General features: G+C 42.6%; 1 protein-coding gene across 8 annotated transcripts in view; it reads left to right on the top strand.

The window, feature by feature from the left end:
* Positions 1-20582, top strand: part of PPM1H (protein phosphatase, Mg2+/Mn2+ dependent 1H) — a 348124-nt gene that overhangs the window by 125429 nt on the left and 202113 nt on the right. For all 8 annotated transcript variants that reach the window (XM_030939327.1, XM_030939326.1, XM_010381118.2 and 5 more), the window contains exons 3-4: positions 3342-3686; positions 16599-16711. In XM_030939327.1, coding sequence (XP_030795187.1) covers positions 3342-3686; positions 16599-16711 — 458 coding nt within the window. The remainder of the gene's footprint in view (positions 1-3341; positions 3687-16598; positions 16712-20582) is intronic.

The raw sequence follows: 20582 nt of genomic DNA on the forward strand, positions 1-20582 counted from the left end.
TAATTATAGTCACTATACTGTACATTAGATCCCCAGAACTTACTCATTTTATAACTGAAACTTTGTACCCTTTGACCATTATCTCCCCATTTTCCTCAACCCCAGCGCCTGGCAACCACCATTCTACTCTCTGCTTCTGTGAGTTTGACTCTTTCCTAGATTCCACATGAGATCAAGCGGTATTTGTCTTTCTGTGTCTGTCTTATTTCACTTAGCATAATGCCCTCCAGGTTCATTCATGTTGTTGCAACGGGCAGAATTTCCTTCTTTTTGTGGCTGAATAATATCTTATTGTAAGTAAGTAGTATACACCACATTTTCTTTACCATTCATCGATGGATGCTAAGGTTGTTTCAGTGTCTTGACTGTTGTGAATAATGCTGCAATGAACGTTGGGCTATAGATACTGATTTCATTTCCTTTTGTTATATAACCAGCAGTAAAATTGCTTCATATGATGGTTCTATTTTTAATTTTTTGAGGAACCTCCATACTGTTTTCTGTAATGGCTGTACTCATTGACATTCCCGCTGACAGAACAGAAGGTTCCTTTTTCTCCACATCCTCACTAACATTTGTGTCATTTTGTGTGTTTGTTTGTTTGTTTGTTTGTTTTAAATAATAGCAATCCTAACAGGTGTGAGGTGCTATCTCATTGTGGTTTTGATTTGCATTTTCCTGATGATTATTGATTTTGAGCACTTTTTCATATACCTGTTAGCCACTTGCATGTCTTAATTTGAGAAATGTCTATTCAGATCCTTTGTCTGTTTTTTAATAAAAAAGAAAAAGATTAAGAAAACAGTGAGTTTAATACATTGGAGTAGAAATTAACCAAAATGAACCATTGAAAAAATGAAAGCATCCTTAATGAGCTATGGGACAGCCTCTAGGGACTACTACAGGTGTAATTAGATTCTTCCAAGGAGAAAAGAGAGAAGGATACCAAAAAAAATTTTTTTAAGAAATAATGGGTGAAATTTTTCTAAATGATATGAAATAACTGTAAGTCCGCAGATCTAGAAAGACAAACTCCAAGCACATGAAACATGAAGAAACTGACACTAAGGTACATCATGCTCAAATTGCTCAAAGCCAGGATAAATGCAACTTTATTTTCTTAAACAATCTTTTTTCTTTTTTTTTTTTTTTTTTTTTTTGAGACAGGGTCACTCTGTCACCCCAGGCTGGAATACAGTGGCAAGATCTTGGCCTCTTGCAACCTCCTCCTCCTGGATTCAAGGGATTCTCCCATTTCAGCTTTCTGAGTAGCTAGGATTACAGGCATGAGCCACTGTGCCCAGCTATTTTCTTATGCAGTCTTTAGGCCTTTTCTTTTTTCTTGACTATCTAGAACTCTCCAGTATGATGTTGAAAAGAAGTAGTGAGAGCATACATTTTGTTTATTTTGCCCAATGTTATGGGAAAGCATTCAGTATTTCACCATGAAATATGATATGAGCTATAGATTTTCCTTAGATGCCCCTTATCTGGTTGGGGAAGGTCCTTAATTTCAGTTCACTGAGTTTATGAAAGGTATCGATGGTGAGCATCTTTTCACAAGCCTGCTGGCCATTTGTCATCTTTGATGAAATGTCTCTTCAAGCCCTTTGCCCATTTTTTCATTGGCTTGCTTGTTTTGTTTTGTTTGCAATAGAATTATAGGAGTTTCTTGTATATTTTGAAAATTAACCCCTTATCACACACATGCTTTGCAAGTGTTTCTTCTTATGCCATAGGCTACCTACCTTTTGGTTTTGTTGATTACTTCCTTTGCTGTGCAGAAACATTTTAGTAGTCCCACTTATTTGTTTTTGCTTTGTTGCCTGTGCTTTGGGTATCATATCTAAATAATCATTGCCAAGACCAATATCAAGGAGTTTTTTCCCCCCATGTTTTTTTCTAGGAGTTTTATGATTTCAGGTCTTACATCTAAGACTTTAGGCTATTTTGAGTTGGTTTCTGTATATGATGTAAGAAGAGGGCCCAATTTCATTCTTTTGCATGGGGATATTCACTTTTCCTAATACCATTTATTGAAGAGACTCTTCTTTCCCTAATGTGTATTCTTGGTACCCTTGTCAAAGATTAGTTGACAACATATGTGTGGGTTTATTTCTGAGCTCTCTATTCTATCAGCTATATCATAATTGAGCTCCTTTTCTCTAAGATCTAATGCATGTGTAATTCAAACATGGGTTCGAAAGTGCTCGTCTTGACATAATCTAGAAATCCACCGGCAGCCACTAAACCCAACGTAGGTGAGGGAACCACGGGTTGCATGTAGCCGTAAGTCAGGAAGAGGGAATGGAGAGACTGAGAGTCCACATCAGCTGGAGACTAGTTCTCCACATCAGCTGGAGAACTAAGGGAGGTGGAAAGTATAAAGAGGAGATTTGAATTGGCTGCAACTTGTGAGGCCTGGACTAGACTAGGTGTCTAGGGTGAAAACTTGTTCTGAAAATTCAGGATGTAGACCAGGAAAGATGGAACAATTATCCCAGCATTTAAGGGCTCTGAAAGGGGAAAATGGGTCCACTTATTTCCCATTGTAAAACCTGAGAAAGGGCCTTTTTCCAAGGCCGCAGACCAAACCTACTCTGGGAATGAAATAGACAGGAGGTTCCAGGCACGGTGACTAACGCCTACAATCCCAGCGCTTTGGGATAATCTCAGCACTTTAGGAAGCCAAGGTGGGCAGATCACTTGAGGCCAGGAGTTTGAGACCAGCCTGGCCAACATGGTAAAACCTTGTCTCTACTAAAAATACAAAAAAGAAAAATTAGCTTGGTGTGGTGGCACACACCTGTAGTCCCAGCTACTCCAGAGACTGAGGCATGAAAATTGCTTGAACCTGGGCGTCGGAGGTTGCAGTGAGTCTAGATCGTGCCACTGAACTCCAGCCTGGGCGACACAGTGAGACTATCTCAAAAAAAAAAAAAAAAAAATTAAAAAAACGGGAGGTAAGGAGTTAGATGTTCAAGCTGGACTCATACAGACTTGTCTGTTTGTAGGAGAGTTTTATGCAAACATTTACACCTCAAATTAAAGTAGATCTCACCCTCCAAGTAGTAGCTTAGTATGTGATCATTTGGGCTCGCTTGCTAGGTGGGGAGGCAGGGACCACTTCATCCTTCTGGTGCTGGTAACAATAGTGACTCATTTGGGGACCCTTCCCTGAGCGTTTTTTTATTTTGTTTGCTATGTTTTGACTGCATTGTTTGCAGACAACAGACAGACAACCAAGTGAACGCCCAGTCCCATAGGTGTCGCACAATCTGTATGACCCTGGGGCAAAGGCCACAGCCGTTCTCACTCCTCCTTGTCGTCCTCTCCCACAGGAATCCGAGGGTGTTTCCTGCCACTATTGGTCGCTGTTTGACGGGCACGCGGGGTCCGGGGCAGCGGTGGTGGCGTCGCGCCTGCTGCAGCACCATATCACGGAGCAGCTGCAGGACATCGTGGACATCCTGAAGAACTCCGCCGTTCTGCCCCCAACCTGCCTAGGGGAGGAGCCTGAGAACACACCTGCCAACAGCCGGACTCTGACCCGGGCAGCCTCCCTGCGCGGAGGGGTGGGGGCTCCGGGCTCCCCCAGCACGCCCCCCACGCGCTTCTTTACCGAGAAGAAGATTCCCCACGAGTGCCTGGTCATCGGGGCGCTTGAAAGTGCATTCAAGGAAATGGTAGGTATTCCTGGGAGGTATTCCTGGGGCAGCAGGGCCAGTCGGGCGCCTGCGCCAGGTCTGTCTGTCCTTCCTGGAGGGCTCCCAGAAAGCACACGGTTTTGCCGCCCGGCTCCACCCGGATGGCCCCTTGTGATAATGGAGCTTCCGTTCCCAATAGAAATTGGCAGCAGACAGAGTTTCTGGCACCAGTTGCTGGCAAAAATGTAGAAGGCTGGGTGCGATGGCTCACGTTTGAAATCCCAGCATTTTGGGAAGCCGAGGTGGGAGGTCAGGAGTTCAAGACCAGCCTGGCCAACATCGTGAAACCCCATCTCTACAAAAATACAAAAATTAGCCGGGGATAATGGCGGTTGCCTGTAATCCCAGCTACTCCGGAGGCTGAGGCGGGAGAATTGTTTGATCCCTGGAGACAGGTTGCAGTGAGCCGAGATTGCGCCACTGCGCTGCAGCCTGAGCAACAGAGCAAGACTGCCTCTCAAAAAAAAAAAAAAAAAAAAAAGTAAAAGAAGATGAAAGAGACAGTGCATGAGGTCATAGGCTTATTAAATACAGGCCTTATCGTTTTTATTTCCTATATTCATATTGATGCCAGCTGGTACGATTGCACTTGGATGTGAGCATGATCACCATCTGTTTTACAGATATGTATAAAGTCCGGTGTTGGGGGAAACAGGGTTTAGGAAAGTGCTCAAATGTCCCCATCCTATACAGATGTGATCTAAGAATGGCTGTTTTACCACAACTGGGAATGTGGTTCACACTGCAGACAAAGTGCTGGAGAAGAACAGAGTCAGGGGCCAATATCCAAGAAGTCTTAGTTTTACCCAGACATGTGGATTTGTCTGTTCGTTTCCATCTGAATGGGTCTGATTGGGAGTTTATCATCCTTCACTGTTGGCCTCACTCCTGAGCATGTCCTCGGGAGAGTGCCACAGCTCTCACTGTCTCTTGCTGCCCCTCTGCCTGGCAGGAGTGCACATAGAAGCCGCCCGTGCTTTGTTCTATGCCAGCTCTTTCCCTCTCTGAGCTTACTTTATCCTGAGCCAATTATTTTGGTTTTGAAGATTTTCTTTCTTGCTCGGCAGCCTGTATACAGATAAAGAATAAGAGAGATTTAAGGATATTTATAAGGGCTTGAGTTAGGCAAGTGGGCGGTCATGGCCTTAAAACCTGGAGATTACAAAGTGATGAGAAGCTGTTAAATGAAGTCAAAGCAGCAAGAAGAATCTCACCAGAACCGAGTAGGCACACGGTGCATGTTCCAGGATCTCACGGCATCAGGTAGTGTGCTAAGAAGGACAATACGTATAAATAATGGCATAATAACAATACATAAATAATGACAATACGTATTGTCATCTGATTTGTTTGTAAGGCAAAAATAGTTCATATATTCACCCCTCAAATTTCCATCCTCTTTTTATTTAAATGTATCCCTTCTTTGGTCTCAGCTTTTTCTCTCCTTGTTACAGAGATAATATTTACCCTTTGACTAGCAGGTGGTTTAAAATGCACCTTGCTGGGTGTGGTAGTGGTGCATTGCCTGTCATTCCAGCTACTTGGGAGGTTGAGGCCGGAGGATTGTTTGAGCCCAGGAGTTCTGAGCTGTCATGTGGGTTCAGTGTCAATGTGGTGACCTCCTTGGTGCACAGCACCACCGGGATGCCTGAGGAGGGGTGACCCGGCCCAGGTCAGATACATAACAGGTTATAACTCCAGTGCTTTTTTGTGCCAGTAAATGGCCACTGTATTCCAGCTTGTGCAACACAGCAAAACCCCATCTCTTAAAAAATAAAATAAAGAATAAAAATTTAAAAATAAAATGCACTTCCATCTCAAGACTGTCTGATAGCCTGCAACCCTGCAATCCCAATAAAAATACCAGGAGGCTGGAAAAGATTATTTAGGAAAAAAGGAATTAAGGTAAGAAAATTGACTCCTACTCAGTCGTGGTGTAAAATCTCACTTTCTGCCTCTCAAGAAGCTCTGATGTCAATAAATGTTTCTAGACACTAATAGTCAGAATGCCAAGTATTGAATTTATTTTTTTAATTAGTTCGGCAAAAATTTGACAATGGGCTCTCCTTGTAATGGGAGGAAATTCAGTTTGCATGGTAGAAGTGAAAAATAAAGGAATGTTGGGATTTTAATTTCCTTCCCTTGTGACTAGTGCCAGAGGACATCTTTTGCCTGGAGCTGCTGCATTCTCAATTTTGTCCACTAGAGGCCAATGTCACATTGACTCGGGGCTCCACAGGGCTCTCATGCTGTCCTGCCCATTGATGGCTCAGGGTTGCTCTTAACAACTGTGCTGGCAAAGAAAGGTTCATTCAGAAAAATACTTAAGAAGCTCATTTTAAAAATGTTTCAACTTTTAATGAACCAATTCATCACCTCAAATTTTTCTTGGAAACTTAGTCCCCAGCAAAAACAAAGATTGTTTGCTTCATTTTCATGTGTAATTCATTCAATCAATAATATTTGTTGAGAACCAACTAGAAGCCAGGCCTGACTGGGAAAAGAACATTGAGCCAGTTAGGCAAAGATGGGTGTTAAACAAGTAAAATATAAACGGGAGGAGCCTTGAGAGGGGAAATACAGGGTCAGGGTGACGCAGGAGTCTGGTGAAGAGATGAAGGGAAAGTTTCCCTGGGGAGATGATGCTGGGGTGCAGGGGTGCAAAAGTAGGGCGGACATGTGCAGGGCAGGGTGGGGAGAATGAATGCCCTGGGCTCAGGCAACCTGGGTAACAAACCCAGCCTGAGAAAAAACCCAGGTGGGCCAAAGGGAGCAAGCCAATGTTGCTGCGGTGGAAGATAGATCTTAAATGTAGCAATGCCAGGTGAATGAGGAGGAAGGGTGGAGCCCCCCGTGGAGACCCAGGCCCAGATGTGCCATATCATGAACTTTTAGCTTTAAACCATGTCTTTTCCCTTTTTGTTCCTCTCAGGTTTACCCCCATGCCCTAGCTTCCTCTTCACACTTTTTTTTCCCCGGATGGTCCATCTGGGTCCCCAACCTGCCTAATGCCTGCCGGGGCTTTGCACTGTGAAAGGAAAATAAAAACTGGGCCTCCAATCCACTATGGAAATTGGAAATTACTAGGAAAAAAAATTAAGCTGAAAGCTGAGTCATGCAAGAAACTGCGTTTCCTTTTATTCCTAAGTGGATACTACAGATGAATTGTTGAATATCTCCACAGGTAGCTACTCTGTGTTCACCTTATCTTACGAACGTGTTGATTTACTGATTTCTGGAGCCCCAGACTATCCCCTACCTGCTCCTTTTCTCTTGGAATATGTGGATGACCATACCCTCCCTCTTTCCCCTCCGGCCCACTTTTCCCCTTTAAATACTGAAGCCCTCAAATTCATCTTTGGAGAAAGGTACAGACCACAGACTGTCTCTGTGATCTGTGTTTTTTTTCGTTCCAGGTGTGTCCTTACCCTTGGCAAAATAAACCGAATGGATTGAGACCTGTCTCAGATACTTTTTGGTTTACAGCACCTTACTGGCTGGCCTTATTATGTGAGAAGCTCACCCATTCTTTGGACCTCATGGCACCTGGAAGGGTGGCCATACCTTGTGCTTTGCTGGGGACTGGGCCAGTGCGTACCTGCTGTCTCAGGGTAATTGTTAATATTCTCCCCTTTCACTCTCAAATATGACCCTCTTTGGATGATAAGTCTTCTGTTTAATCACAGATGCTCTTGTCTTTCTTCGCTTCATCAGAGATTTCAGAAAAACTATACTCCAGTTTCATAGAAACAATGCCTTATCCTTATTAAATTGCTTAAGGTGAGCTTCAGAATCCACAGCACAGAAATTATACCAGCTTCAAAATAATAGCTGGAAGGCCATTGCCAACTCCTTTTTCCTTCCTCCCCCTCTCAATAGTAGGTTTTTGAGAGTCATTGCCTCACCGTGTAAACCTTTGGTTTTTTGAAATGCCCACAAGCCCCATGCTGTGCCAGGCAACCGGAGGACAGCTCACACAGCTGTCTACAGTAGGACAGCTTTGGATTTTCCAGATCATTCCTAAACTCTTTTTTTTTTTCACCGCAATAGCCACCCACTGTCTAATTTTCCTGTTTCTAGATGTTCTTTAGGTATTGCAGGTTTTGTGCCACTCTGATTTTATATAATAGGAAATTCAATATTAAGCGAGATTTGTCATAGGGCATTTCGGCTTTGTGGCTCTCTTGCCTTCTCTTCCATTTTTAATCCCTAAAAGTAAAGTTCCCCAAGCCTTGCACCTAAGTCTCTAATTTACCTCACTGATGACATCTATGCAGCTGTCCCTCTGGAGATTCCAAGTGTCACAATATCCTTAAAAACAGAGCTTCTCCTTCACTGGGGGTTTTTGCTTTGTTTATAGTAGCTCAACAATGTGGAATCAGAATTCTTTGGACTCTCTCTTTGTTTCTGTCTACCTACTTGCTGTCACCATCTGTTTGTCTTTTCCCTCAATGGAATGCTGTGATATTATGATATTCTGTCTTCAACTCCATGTCCTGACATACAACTCCTAAAATCCTTGAAATCTTCAAAGTGATAAGTATCTTTTTGTATCCTAATGAGATGACTGGTGGCTGGCAGCCTCTGGGTAGATTCAGGATGGGGTCTGTACATCAAAAAGACCAAGGCAGGATTAGAGGGCTGCGCAACTAAGTAGAATCACACAGTACGCTGCCGTGGATAATGTAGATGTCAGGTGTATTACAGTGAATAAAATGAAAGAATAGCCTAATTTAGATTGGCCCCTAATTTAGATTGGCCCCAATTATTCGGGTGTGTGTGTGTGTGTGCACGTGCGCACATATATCCTCAACCTTGTGGGAGGAGAGAAGGGCTGAAGGTTGAGTTGATCACCAACAGCTGATGATTTAATCACCCATGCCTATGTCATGAGGTCTCCACAAAGGCCTGAGAGAGGATAGGGCTCAGCGAGCTTCTGGGTAGCTGAACACGTGGAGGTTCCTGGAGGGTCAGGAGGGCATGGAAGCTCCGCACCCAATGCTTCTCTTCATCTGTATCCTTTGTAATATCCTTTAGAATGAACTAGCAAATGTACGTATTTTTTTCCTGATTTCTGTGAGCCACTCTAGCAAATTAATCAAACCCTAGGAGATGGGGGCTCTTGGGAACCCAGATTTATAGCTGGTCGGTCAGCAGCACAGGTAGACCAACCTGGGGCTTGCGACTGGCATCAGAAGTGGGGGTCAGTTTGGGGACTGAGCCCTCAACCTGTGGAATCTGATGCTATCTTCAAGTACATAATAGTGTGGAATTGAATTGGAGGATGCCCAGGTGGTGTCTTCTGCAGAACTGATTGCTTGCTGGGTATGTGGAGGAAAATTCTCACACATTTGGTCACAGAAATGTTCTGTATTGGTTGTTGTAGGGTAAGAACAGAGGAAAAACAGTTTGTGTTTTTTCCACTAAGAACTGTTCTTCTCAGTTACTAGTGTTTATTGAGCTTACATCTTAAAATCAGTATTCTTTTAGACACCACTGAGGAAGTAAAAGATAAGATATTATGGTCAGGCACTTTGGTTCACGTCTATAATCCCAGCACTTTGGGAGGCCCAGGTGGGCAGATCACTTGAGGCCAGGAGTTTGAGACCAGCCTAGCCAACATGGCGAAACCCTGTCTCTATAAAATTACAAAAAATTTAGCCAGGCGTGGTGGTGCATGCCTGTAATCCCAGCTACTTGGGAGGCTGAGGCATGAGAATCATTTGAACTCTGGAGACAGAGGTTGCAGTAAGCCGAGATCACACCACTGCACCCTAGCCTGGGCAACGGAGTGAAACTCTGTCTCAAAAACAAAAGATCTTTTATCTGGGGACATTTGTAGTCCCACATTATATGAATATAGAAATATGCACTATCTGATTTATTTTGATATTCTAAATAACCAAAGGAGGTAGTGAAATGTTGATACCTTTCCCAAAGGGAAACGCTGTTAAAAATGTTCAGAAACACTCAAGTCAGAATAAATAGTACCTATTTCTGGGGGAAAAGTAGGCACTAGTCACAAAATACAAATGAACAGAAGAAGAAAAAAATGCTTCCAATGAGGGCAGATGGTAACAGTTTCATCAAATACTCTAGGCTTCTTTGAGAGCAGCGCTTTTCATCTTTGGCCCTCGGGTTGCCTGGCACGGCGTGGGGCTTGTGGTGAAGGTGACCTCTGACCACTGGTTTTTAATACTTAGTGTGCACGCTCTTAGAGGTAGGTGTGCCCCTACGACCCCCTGATTGTATCTCAGATCTTCCTTCATACTGCGAAGGCTATGTAGCAAATCCCTCCTGTGTCCACTATGAAAAGTGAGCTTGGCTTTTTCCTAAAGGACCAAAATCTCAGGAATTTTCTGACTGACTTCAATTCTGCTTCCCAGCAAGGCCTGGCTTAGCTCTGTTTTGTCACCTATTATATTTATATTGTCACTCAGTCCAGGACAATAGGTATAAATAAGACAAGTGTCTTCTAAGTCCTGATTTCAAACCTTCTCCCTACTTCTCCACCCTCCCAAAAACATGGTTGAATATTCAACATTTCAGACCCATGGAGGAAGTCAATTCCACCGCAGGGTTACTTACAGGAAGCCTTTGCCCTCCCAGAGATCAGAACCAAGTTAGCAGTGATTACTCTTTTAACCTGTTAACTATGGGATTTGAGTTCAGGACATAGCCGGGAGGATCTCAGAGTTCTATCTCCTTTTAAGAGTGGGTCTAGATTCCCCGTCACAGTCGGTTCTTAAGAAGGGAAGAAAATGGCAATATTTTAACTTATGGAACTACTATATATAATTCTATCACTGGGTAAATGGAAATACCAAGCAGCTAGGCTTTGTTGGTAAAAACTGTATAAATACATGGTGACATTGTGACGAAAAGAGGGCAAAGATTATAGTTTAGAAATCTATAAATTAGTGTTTCTAGATTAATTATAATAAATTAGTGTTTTCCAAAATTAGCATATTAATGGTAAATTGGGAACCCACATAGCTGTCTTCATTTAAGTTGGTTTTGTTCTCTTTGTTTTTGTTAGAACAGGAAGTTCCTCTAGGAAGGAATGAGCGTGTGATTCCACCAGCAGCCAGCAGGTGGAAATAGTAGGCAGTAGAGTGCTGGTTTTTCTTCCCCATTGCCTGGCTGGCAGATGGCCTTGTTCTCAGAATAAACGGGGATCAGATCTGGATACTAAAACCATGCAGAATCTGATTATTTGTGACTGACACTATTAGCAATGTGCTCAGAGCCGTGTTTTAACTCAGCTAGGGGAAGCTGCCAGGTCCTACTGAAACTACCCAACACTTGTTCCTTTCTGCTACCGGATATTGCTTTCCTTTTGCAACTTGAAATTGGTAGAAAACAAAGAATGACCTTGGAGTTACGTCATCTATGGGACTTTCAAATCAAATTATTACCATCCTGGGCAATATTTTTCGCTTACACTTCTTTCCTGCTGAATTAGTCTTACTGCACACACATTTCTGTTTGCTTTTCTTTCTTTCTTTTTTTTCCCTTTTCTTTTTTTGAAACGGAGTTTCTCTCTTGTTGCCCAGGCTGGAGTGCAATGGCGCGATCTGCTTGTCGCGATCTGGACTCACCACAACCTCTGCCTCCCGGGTTCAAGTAATTCTCCTGCCTCAGCCTCCCGAGTAGCTGGGATTACAAGCATGTGCCACCACACCAGACTAATTTTGTATTTTCAGTAGAGACGGGGTTTCTACGTGTTAGTCAGGCTGGTTTCCACCACCCGACCTCAGGTGATCCGCTTGCCTCAGCCTCCCAAAGTGCTGGGATTACAGGCGTGAGCCACCGTTCCTGGCCCTCTATTTGCTTTCTCGGCTTCCGTTTCTCGTTGCAACAAGGAGCAAAATAAAATCCCACATCTTAAAAACTGGATCTATTGTTTGATTTAAAGATTAACCTCGCTTAAATGTAGTATTTAAGCAGACACAACAGAAGATAACTCAGTCCTGCTACCTAGAAAGTTGCCATGGAAGGTCTTCAGGACTATTGATTAAGCAGATAAATCAATTATCTTGTTAATTGAATCTTATGAGTCATTTAAGTGATCCTTTTAGACCATACTTGAATGATAGTATATGCATGTGTTTTCCTAGTCAGTTTATTCTAGACACATGGCTCAGGGTTCACTGACAGCTAAAATGGGGAGATATTCTAAATCAGTCCTTGCTTAGTACAAAGCAGTAAGCGGTTTTTTCCATGATTTCACTGATTTTTGTAAAAATACCAAAAACTTGAGGTTTTTAAAAAAGTAATTCCGTGTTTTTATTATCTAGAATATTAAAAACTTAATCTAATCTGAAAGGTGAGGATTTGAAGAAAAAATGTAGATAATGCAATGGTAAATGTATCTTTATTGACTTAATTTATCATGTTTGCTCTGATAGTAAAAGAACCACCCAGATGGTCCTTTAATGTTCCTTTCAGTACTAAGATTTTGTGAAACATCTTTTAAAGAGGAGTAGGTGGTGTATGTAGGGAAAAAATAAATGTGCTATTTTGGCTTCTAGGGAGGAGGGGGAGGGAAGCAATTATTTTTAGAATATGTTCTAGTTGCACACGGTTTTAGAAGAAATAGAAGAGTGTGTTTTAACGACAGTGAATCCTTCAGGGGAGAAGAAGTCTATGGAAACACGTCTTTCAAATCCTTCCCACCATGATCCCAGAGAGGACACTTGTAATTGAAGTGTGTGTGTGCACATGTGCATGTATGCACACTTATGTCCCCACACGAATGTGGGGGAGGGAAGTGGCAAACGCATGCACATGTTAGCAAAGTTTCTTGGATTAAAAAGTAGTTAAGTTCACTCTTTATGAGAAAGTGCTGCCAAATTTAGCATTCCTTATATGGGGGAGCTACCGAGGGAGTATAGCTGAACGTAGAAAAAGGTGAAAGAAATAATGAAATCAATTAGAAAAAAATATTGAGTCACATTATTAATATAATAGCGAGGGGTTAAATGGGTAAGCTAACTGGAATGTTTCCCCCAAAGTTAAAGCAGAAAAGTTTTAGTGTTGAGCTCTTTACCTTGATTTTTTTTTCCTAAGGATTACATAATTTTCTAAGCAGAATTTCTTGTGATAGAAACCATGATAAATAACGTACCTACCTGTGGTGTAGCCCGAACTTGCTTAACTGAGTCCCAGAGGAATTTGTTGCCATGGACGGTCCTGTTACGTGGACTTTTTGCACCATAACGATTCTACCTTTTGGATCATACTAGTGGTTTGATCAAGTCTGTCAAACAAACACCATTCACATTCTAGTCTATATACAGTATACAAGCAGTAGGTGTTCAAATAACTTTTTGAGATGGAGTCTCGCTCTGTTGCCCAGGCTAGAGTGCAGTCGGGTGGCACGATCTTGGCTCACTGCAACCTCCGGCTCCTGGGTTCAAGCAATTCTCCTATCTCAGTCTCCCAAGTAGCTTGGACTATAGGCACACACTACCAAGTCCAGCTAACTTTTTTTTGTATTTTTAGTAGAGACAGGGTTTCGTCATGTTGGTCAGGCTGGTCTCAAAATCCTGACCTCAGGTGATCCACCTGCCTCAGCTTCCCAAAGTGCTGGGATTATAGGCATGAGCCACCACGCCCGGCATGTTCAAATAACTTTTAATAAATATTGTCTTTCAGCCTTTTAGGTATTCAAGCAAATATTGATTCTGACAGTGAAAAAAATAGTCTCTGTAGCTGAGTAGTTCCTTTTGATATATTGGATGTAGACTCTTTATCAATTTATATATTTAGTAAAATGTGTATCATAGTATCAACTTTATATGAGTTCTTTAAATGCAAAAAAAAAAAAAAAAATAGCAGTTCCATCCACAAACTCCTTTGTCAGTAGGGTTCGGGGTTCTGTTTTTATGGGTTTTCTTGGAGATTAAACAGGCATCTTGATGTTTTCCTTCTCCTCTCTTGTATTTCCTTAAGCTAATTCTTCCCACCCGACACCCATGCCCCTCCTCTTCATCCTCCAGCCGCCTACCACTCTTGCGTAGGTTCTGATAACCACTTTTGTCAATCGAGCATTTTAATTGAAGCATGGGTTTCTGCTTAATTATTATCTCAGTGAGCGTTAGCATTGTAAGCTTTTCATTTGTGAATTGTGGAATCCATTTCTCATATTAAGGCAGAGGTAAGGGGATAGGGAGATAAAAAATTGAAAATTTATTTCTTCATTTGTCCATTGAACAGACATTTATTAAACTACCATTTACCTGGCCTAACCTAGGTGTTGAGGGCCTAAGGTGAGCAAGAAAGGTCACCGCTCTCAATGTTGAAGCTTCTGGGCTGCGGGAAGGGTCTAGATAACCTGCTAAGCCCCTCACACACGCCAGCTAATTTAGACTCACGACAGTCCTTTAAGAAAGCTAATTTATACACAGTTGAAGTAAATGTTAAAAATCCCACATAGTCCTTTGAAGTTCGCCCCATGCTTGATGCTTCTGCAGCTTTTGCTGCTGCTATTCACTCCCATATTGAAGTGTTTCCTCAGTTGTTTATAAACCCCTACATCCCCCAACACGTATTCCTACCTCTTCCCTGTGACTCCCCATCTCCCCTCCCCCAACCTCTTACCCAGCTCACTCCCAGTGTGTGGGTCTCTCCCAAGTCCTGGCTTTGTGTTTTTTCTCTATTTACTGGTTTTTGTTGTTGTTCTGTTTTTGTTTTTGAGATAGGGTCTCGCTCTGTAACCCCAGTTGAAGTGCAGTAGCATGACCATGGCTTACTGCAGCCTCGAACTCCTGGGCTCAAGAGATCCTCTATCCTCAGCTTCCCAAGAAGCTAAGACTACAGTCATGTGCCACCACATCCAGCTAATTATTTTTTGTAGAGGTGGGGGTATCACTATGTTGTCCAGGCTGGTCTTGAACTCCTGGCCTCAAGTGATCCTCCTGTCTCTGCCTCCCAAAGTATTGGAATTACAGGCGTTAGCCACCATGACTGGCTTCCACTTACTCTTTAACCAGTATGATATCCCTAAGGTCAACCTCTTTTGTTTCCAGTTTCCCATTGGTGATTTATCCTTTTTATGTTACCATCTCTGGCCCCTAGAGCAAAGCAGTTGCTGGTAAATGCTGGAGTCTTGACTTCTCTCCCCCTTTTCCCTGAGGAGGCTGGTTGAAGCAGCTGAGCTCTAACTCTGTGGGATTCTCAGGATTACAATAGTGGCCTGACCCTACACCTGCCAACAACACCATCAGTGTCACCATTTCTTCCTCTTCTTGTAATTTTTAGCCAGCCCTCATTTTCCTTCCCTCTGCACAAAAGTAGTAGATTACCACTGGAAGATTTGGCATTATTTTATTCAGTGTATCTTACTAACTCCGATTTTTCTGAGGTAACAGAAACTTTGCTTCTATCACTAACAGAATTTCACAGGTATCTGTCTTGATGATGTCAGGGTTGGTCTATTTTTAATATTAATTTATTGGGGAGGCCTCATTAGGTGGCAGGTAACAACACAAGCTTTGGAAGAGAGCCAGGTTGGAATCTAGACTCTAGCCAGGTAAATATGGGCAGGCTACCCCCACTTCTCTGCAACTAAACAATGAGGTTCCTAGTGACGGTCGTGAGGACAGTATGAGAGTTTGAGTATAAAGTGCTCAGCACACTGCCTGACATAGAGAAAGTTCTCAATGAATGTTTCTAATTATTATGAACGTGTTACCACTGTAAATTGGTGACTGTGGGAAAAGTCAGGTCAGAGTTCAGAAGCCCTATAAGTCATTTAAGTCATTATAAGTCATTTATAATTTAAGTCATTTTAAGTCATTTATAAGTCATTATAAGTCTTTGCCCTATAAGTCATAGGTTGACTCCTGCCTGTGTTGAACAGAAGACATCTTTCTGTAATTTATCTGTAAAAGAGACTATTTATCCAAGATTTTGAAGTTTAAAACATTGATCAAGCCTGGGCTGGGTATGGTGGCCTAGCACTTTGGAAGGCTGAGACAGGATTGTTTGAAGCCAAGAGTTTGAGACCAGCCTGGGCAAAATAGTGAGACCCTGTCCCTACAAAAAATAGAAAAGTTAGCTGCGTGTGGTGGCTGCATAGACCTGTAGTCTCAGCTACTCAGGAGGCTAAAGCAGGAGGCTTGAGCCCGGGAGGTCAAGGCTGCAGTGAGCTATGATCATACCACTGCACTCCAGCCTGGGTGACAGAGCAAACCTTCTCTCTAAAAAGACAAGGCTGGGCACAGTGTCTCGTGCCTGTAATCCGAGCACTTTGGGAGGCCGAGGAGGAGTTCAAGACCAGCCTGGACAATGTGGCAGGACCCCATCTCTACAAAAAATACAAAAATTAGCCGGGCACGGTGGCGCACACCTGTGGTCCCAGGTACTCAGAAGGCTGAGGTGGGAGGATCGCTTGAGCCTGGGAAGCAGAGGTTGCAGTGAGCCGAGATTGGGCCACTGCACTCCAGCCTGGGTGACAGAGCCAGACCCTGTCTTCAGAAAAACAAACAAAACAAAACATTGATCAGGTCCAAGTACTTGGCATTCTCAGCCTCTCTGGTGTATGTTTCACATGGCAGCTCATGCAATCCACAAAGACTAAATTTTCCATAAGCTGTGATATTTACTGAATACAACTTACATTTCATTTGCATTTTTGTCTGATTGTTTCTGTTTGCTATCTATTGTTTCCTGTCTCTGGTTCACAGATGGTCTAATATGTGGCAGTTTTATGCCGGTGTCCTCTCCAGAAATGCTCATTAGGTGGTAGGAAAGCAAGCACTAAAGATTTTTCTAGTCCCTTCTCGAAGCACATTCAGAGTCTGAGGACTGTAAAGAGAGTGAAGGTGAGAAAGCTTTTGCTATATATCCTACACGATCCAACACTAACTTTGTTTTATTCTCCAGGACCTACAGATAGAACGAGAGAGGAGTTCATATAATATATCTGGTGGCTGCACAGCCCTCATTGTGATTTGCCTTTTGGGGAAGCTGTATGTTGCAAATGCTGGGGATAGCAGGTAAGCAAATGAGCTGTCTGATTCTTGCTAATTTCTAATGCCTTCTGATGTTTTTGTTTTGTCTCAAAAAATTAAATGATTAGAAATAATTAAAGACAGGCCTTCTACATCAGAATGAAAATGCATTTAAGAACAATCAGGTTGGTATTGCAAGGGTAAAGGCAGTCTCTTACTTATGCATATAGCAGTTCATGTACATGTCTGTGATAAATCTAAACCAGTAGTATTCAAACGTTTTTTTGACTTCAGAGCCTGCTTCTCAATGAAAACTTAGCAGGAGCATAACATGTGAGACTGATGAGGAGGAAGGAAAGGGATTCGAGTGCCTTGGGTGTTTGGAAGGGAGCCTGGGATGACTCCCCAGTTGACTCCAGTTTTACTTAGTGACTTTGCACTGTTCTCTCCCAGAAGCTTCTCCTTTTATGCACATTCCCATAGAAGCTGCAGTCACCTCATGTCCAAGTTCAACTAAAGGAAATTTTGGCCAAGAGATCATTGTTAACCCTTCCTTTATCCAGCATTGCCAGGGAATAAGATACATTTATGTTTTTATTTCATTTATTTTTTAAAAATTAGAGACAGGGTCTCACTATGTTGCCCAAGCTAGACTCAAATTCCTGGGCTCAAACAATCCTCCCACCTCAGCAGCCTGAGTAGCTGGGATTGCAGGTTTTGCACCACCACACCTGGCAGTGGTGATTTTCTTTTCAATAACTGAAGCTTCTTCACTTTTGGTGTGGGGAATTTTTAAATTACAGATTTTACAACAAATATTCTAACATGTATTACACACTTCTCCACCGCTTTCATAACAAAATATGCTGGCCCGAGAGTGGGACCTTTTCCAAAGAACTGACTCTTTATTCTGAAAGTAGTAAAAGTACAGGACCTTTCCCCCCGCTGAAGGGCTGTGAGGACTCTGATTCTTCTGTCCCCTTCCTCTAGGTCACATGGCTCTTGTGGGCTCTCCTGCTTGCTCCACCCTTTTTGAGGTCTGATCCCACCCCTTCCCTTTCCTCTTCCCTGTCTCCAGCTTAAGTTGCTATTGCATCTGCAGCCCAGAACACCAATTCTCTTGAGGCAATCAAGAAATTCACCTTAATTTTACTTCCATTTACAAAGCAAACTTAGGCTGAGGCAGCCTCCATTCCTCGTAGTAAAGCATCCTTTCCCAGAGAAGATCCCGGACAGCAAGGAGCGAACTGACCTGGCAGCGGTTTTGGGGGCTTGAAGATTGGTGTTTGTGAAGGTCTGTTGATTTCAAAAGTATATATGTGGTGATATAAACATATATATATATATATACACGTTTTACAACAAATATTCTAACATGTATTACATGAAATGTAATTACATGTTCTGACATGAAAGAAGTGGAGAAATGTGTAATACATGTTGTAAAAACATATATATTTACGTTTCCTTGTAAAATTCTGCCCAGTAAATGGAAGTATGTATAAAATGCTATGCTTACCCTGTGGCTGCTGTTCCCCTGTGTCAGGTCAGGGTTCTGACAGGAGACAGACTCCAACTCAGATGGGTCAGCTGTGAATGAAGGAGGTAGAGAGAACCGGCCAGGAGTGTTGAGGTCCCCAGGAAGGAGTTGACCACCCTGAGGAACCAGGGAAGGAAACACTGTAGCAGAGCCAAGGAGAGTGGGAGTCACTAATGAGGGACCACTAGGCAAGAGCTATTGGAAGAAATGGGAGAGGAGACGCTGACTTCTCTCTGCCCGCCCTCCCATCTCTTGCCCGACCTTCCCATCAGCTGACCCCAGCAGGAAGCCAGCTGTAGAGTGGCCCAGGGAGGTCAGCCTGCCAGAACACAGACATAGGCCAGGACAGTACCTCCAGGATGGGGACAGATGGAAAAGAACCAGCACATCTGCTACTCCTCTCCCACCCCAGCATTTGAGCAGCTTCAAAGACAGGAATCTTCGTTCTTCAGGGGCTTTTAAAGCACACTGAGGGGCCAGCCCCTGGCCTCTTGTTCAGTTCCTGATCTTGAGCTGGTTGGGAGACAGAGGAGAGCAGCAAAGGAGGCAATTCCTCTTTGTCTGCTCCAATTGAGTAAGACCAAGTGGATGATTCAGCTGTTGCAGTCACGTTCACCTTTTGCGTTTATGTCTGGTTTCCTGTCCTTTAAAATGAGTTTGCTTCCTGGCCCACTTGGGGACTAAGGAAGTGACTGAGTGCCTTGCTCCTGGAAACAGGCCCACCCCTACCTCCCAGGGAAGCGCCTTTCACCAGATGACCTGAGTCAGAAGTTACCTCAACTTCCTGGCTGAAATACCTTTATGTTCGACTATTCTTCAAGACTCAACTCCTCCCCAATGCCTTTTTCTCATTTTTAAACATAGTTTCCTTCAAAGCTCTAGGCTCCTTAACAGAGCCAACTACCTAGCCTGTATTTCAGAAGCTCCAGTCCTCTGTCCAGGGACCTGCCAGTCCCAAGTGTTCATCTTCTGGGTTCTTGCCTTCTGTTGTACTTAGGTGCCAATTTCCAGACCAGACTTCGATTTCATCTATAAAGGCGGTGGTATTGAACTAGATAATCTCTAAAAATTATCCCACGAGGAGTGACACTTTTAGAAAGTAAAGTTGTACTGTAAAGATTTATCTTTTGGTTATTTTATATTTCTTAGAATTTGTTTTGGAAATGGTAATATAACTGAAGTTCTTGGTGTTTCTAAGTGTTCATAAAAATATGATGTTTTGGCCGGGCATGGTGGCTCACACCTATAATCCCAGCACTTTGGGAGGCCAAGGAGGGCAGATCACGAGGTCAGGAAATTGAGACCATCCTGGACAATATGGTAAAACCCCGTCACCACTAAAAATACAAAAAAAAATAAGCCAGGTGTGGCGGTGCGCACCTGTAGTCCCAGCTACCCGGGAGGCTGAGGCAGGAGAATCACTTGAACATGGGAGGTAGAGGTTGCAGTGAGCCAAGATTGTGCCACTGTACTCCAGCCTGGGAGACACAGCGAGACTCCGTCTCCAAAAAAAAAAAAAAAAAAGAGTATGATGTTTTACATGTTATATCCAATCATATGAAAAGCCTAACAGATACTTTTATCCTTAATAAAGCCATAAAACGTAAAAAAAAAAAAAAGCAGCATCTCTAAAACCTAATAAGCTTAATGATAAAATACTACCTCTAAAACCTAATAAACTTAATTATGCTTACAGTATTCTAGCCCCAGTATCCAGATATAAATTTGGGGTTTTGTAGTTGATTATTTGGTGTGCTTTTCACATCTGGGTCATACTTCAGAAAACCTGAGAACAATGTGAGTTGGTATTTTTATGTACCGTCTGAAGGATCGTTTATAGGATGCTTACTAGAGTGCTATTTGCAACTCTTTTATAAACAATAGATGCTGATATCATCTTATAGGATCATTGTCTAGTTTGCCATATTAATAATATAGGTGTTTGAGCTTACAGAAATATTCAGTTATTCCCAAGGAACAACAGCTAAGTGAGCTTTGATCATATCTATAGAAATGTAGGTCCATTATCACTGATTGATGAGCAGTCAGGAATCCCAGGGCTCAGTTTAAAACAAATGCGTAGAGCCGCAGAAGGTTCTGGCAACAGGGCCCTGATTAATGAAGTGCTAAATTTTCTTCTTTATTGCTAGATATTAGCTGTCATGTGCTTTTTTTTTTTTTTTTTTTTTTACATCTTGACAGTTTTGAGGGTAAAAAAATCTTTGTTATATGTTCACTGCTCCCATAATTATTCACACTCAAGAAAAGAGAAGCTTTGCCCTGGTTTGATTTGGAAGCTGCCAATGGTCAGGAACTAAGCTGTGTATCATCTGATTTACCATCAGACATCTGCACACTTAGGGGTTGTATTCAGGA

This window comes from Rhinopithecus roxellana, chromosome 10 (assembly GCF_007565055.1).
Source record: "Rhinopithecus roxellana isolate Shanxi Qingling chromosome 10, ASM756505v1, whole genome shotgun sequence".
NCBI lineage: Eukaryota > Metazoa > Chordata > Mammalia > Primates > Cercopithecidae > Rhinopithecus > Rhinopithecus roxellana.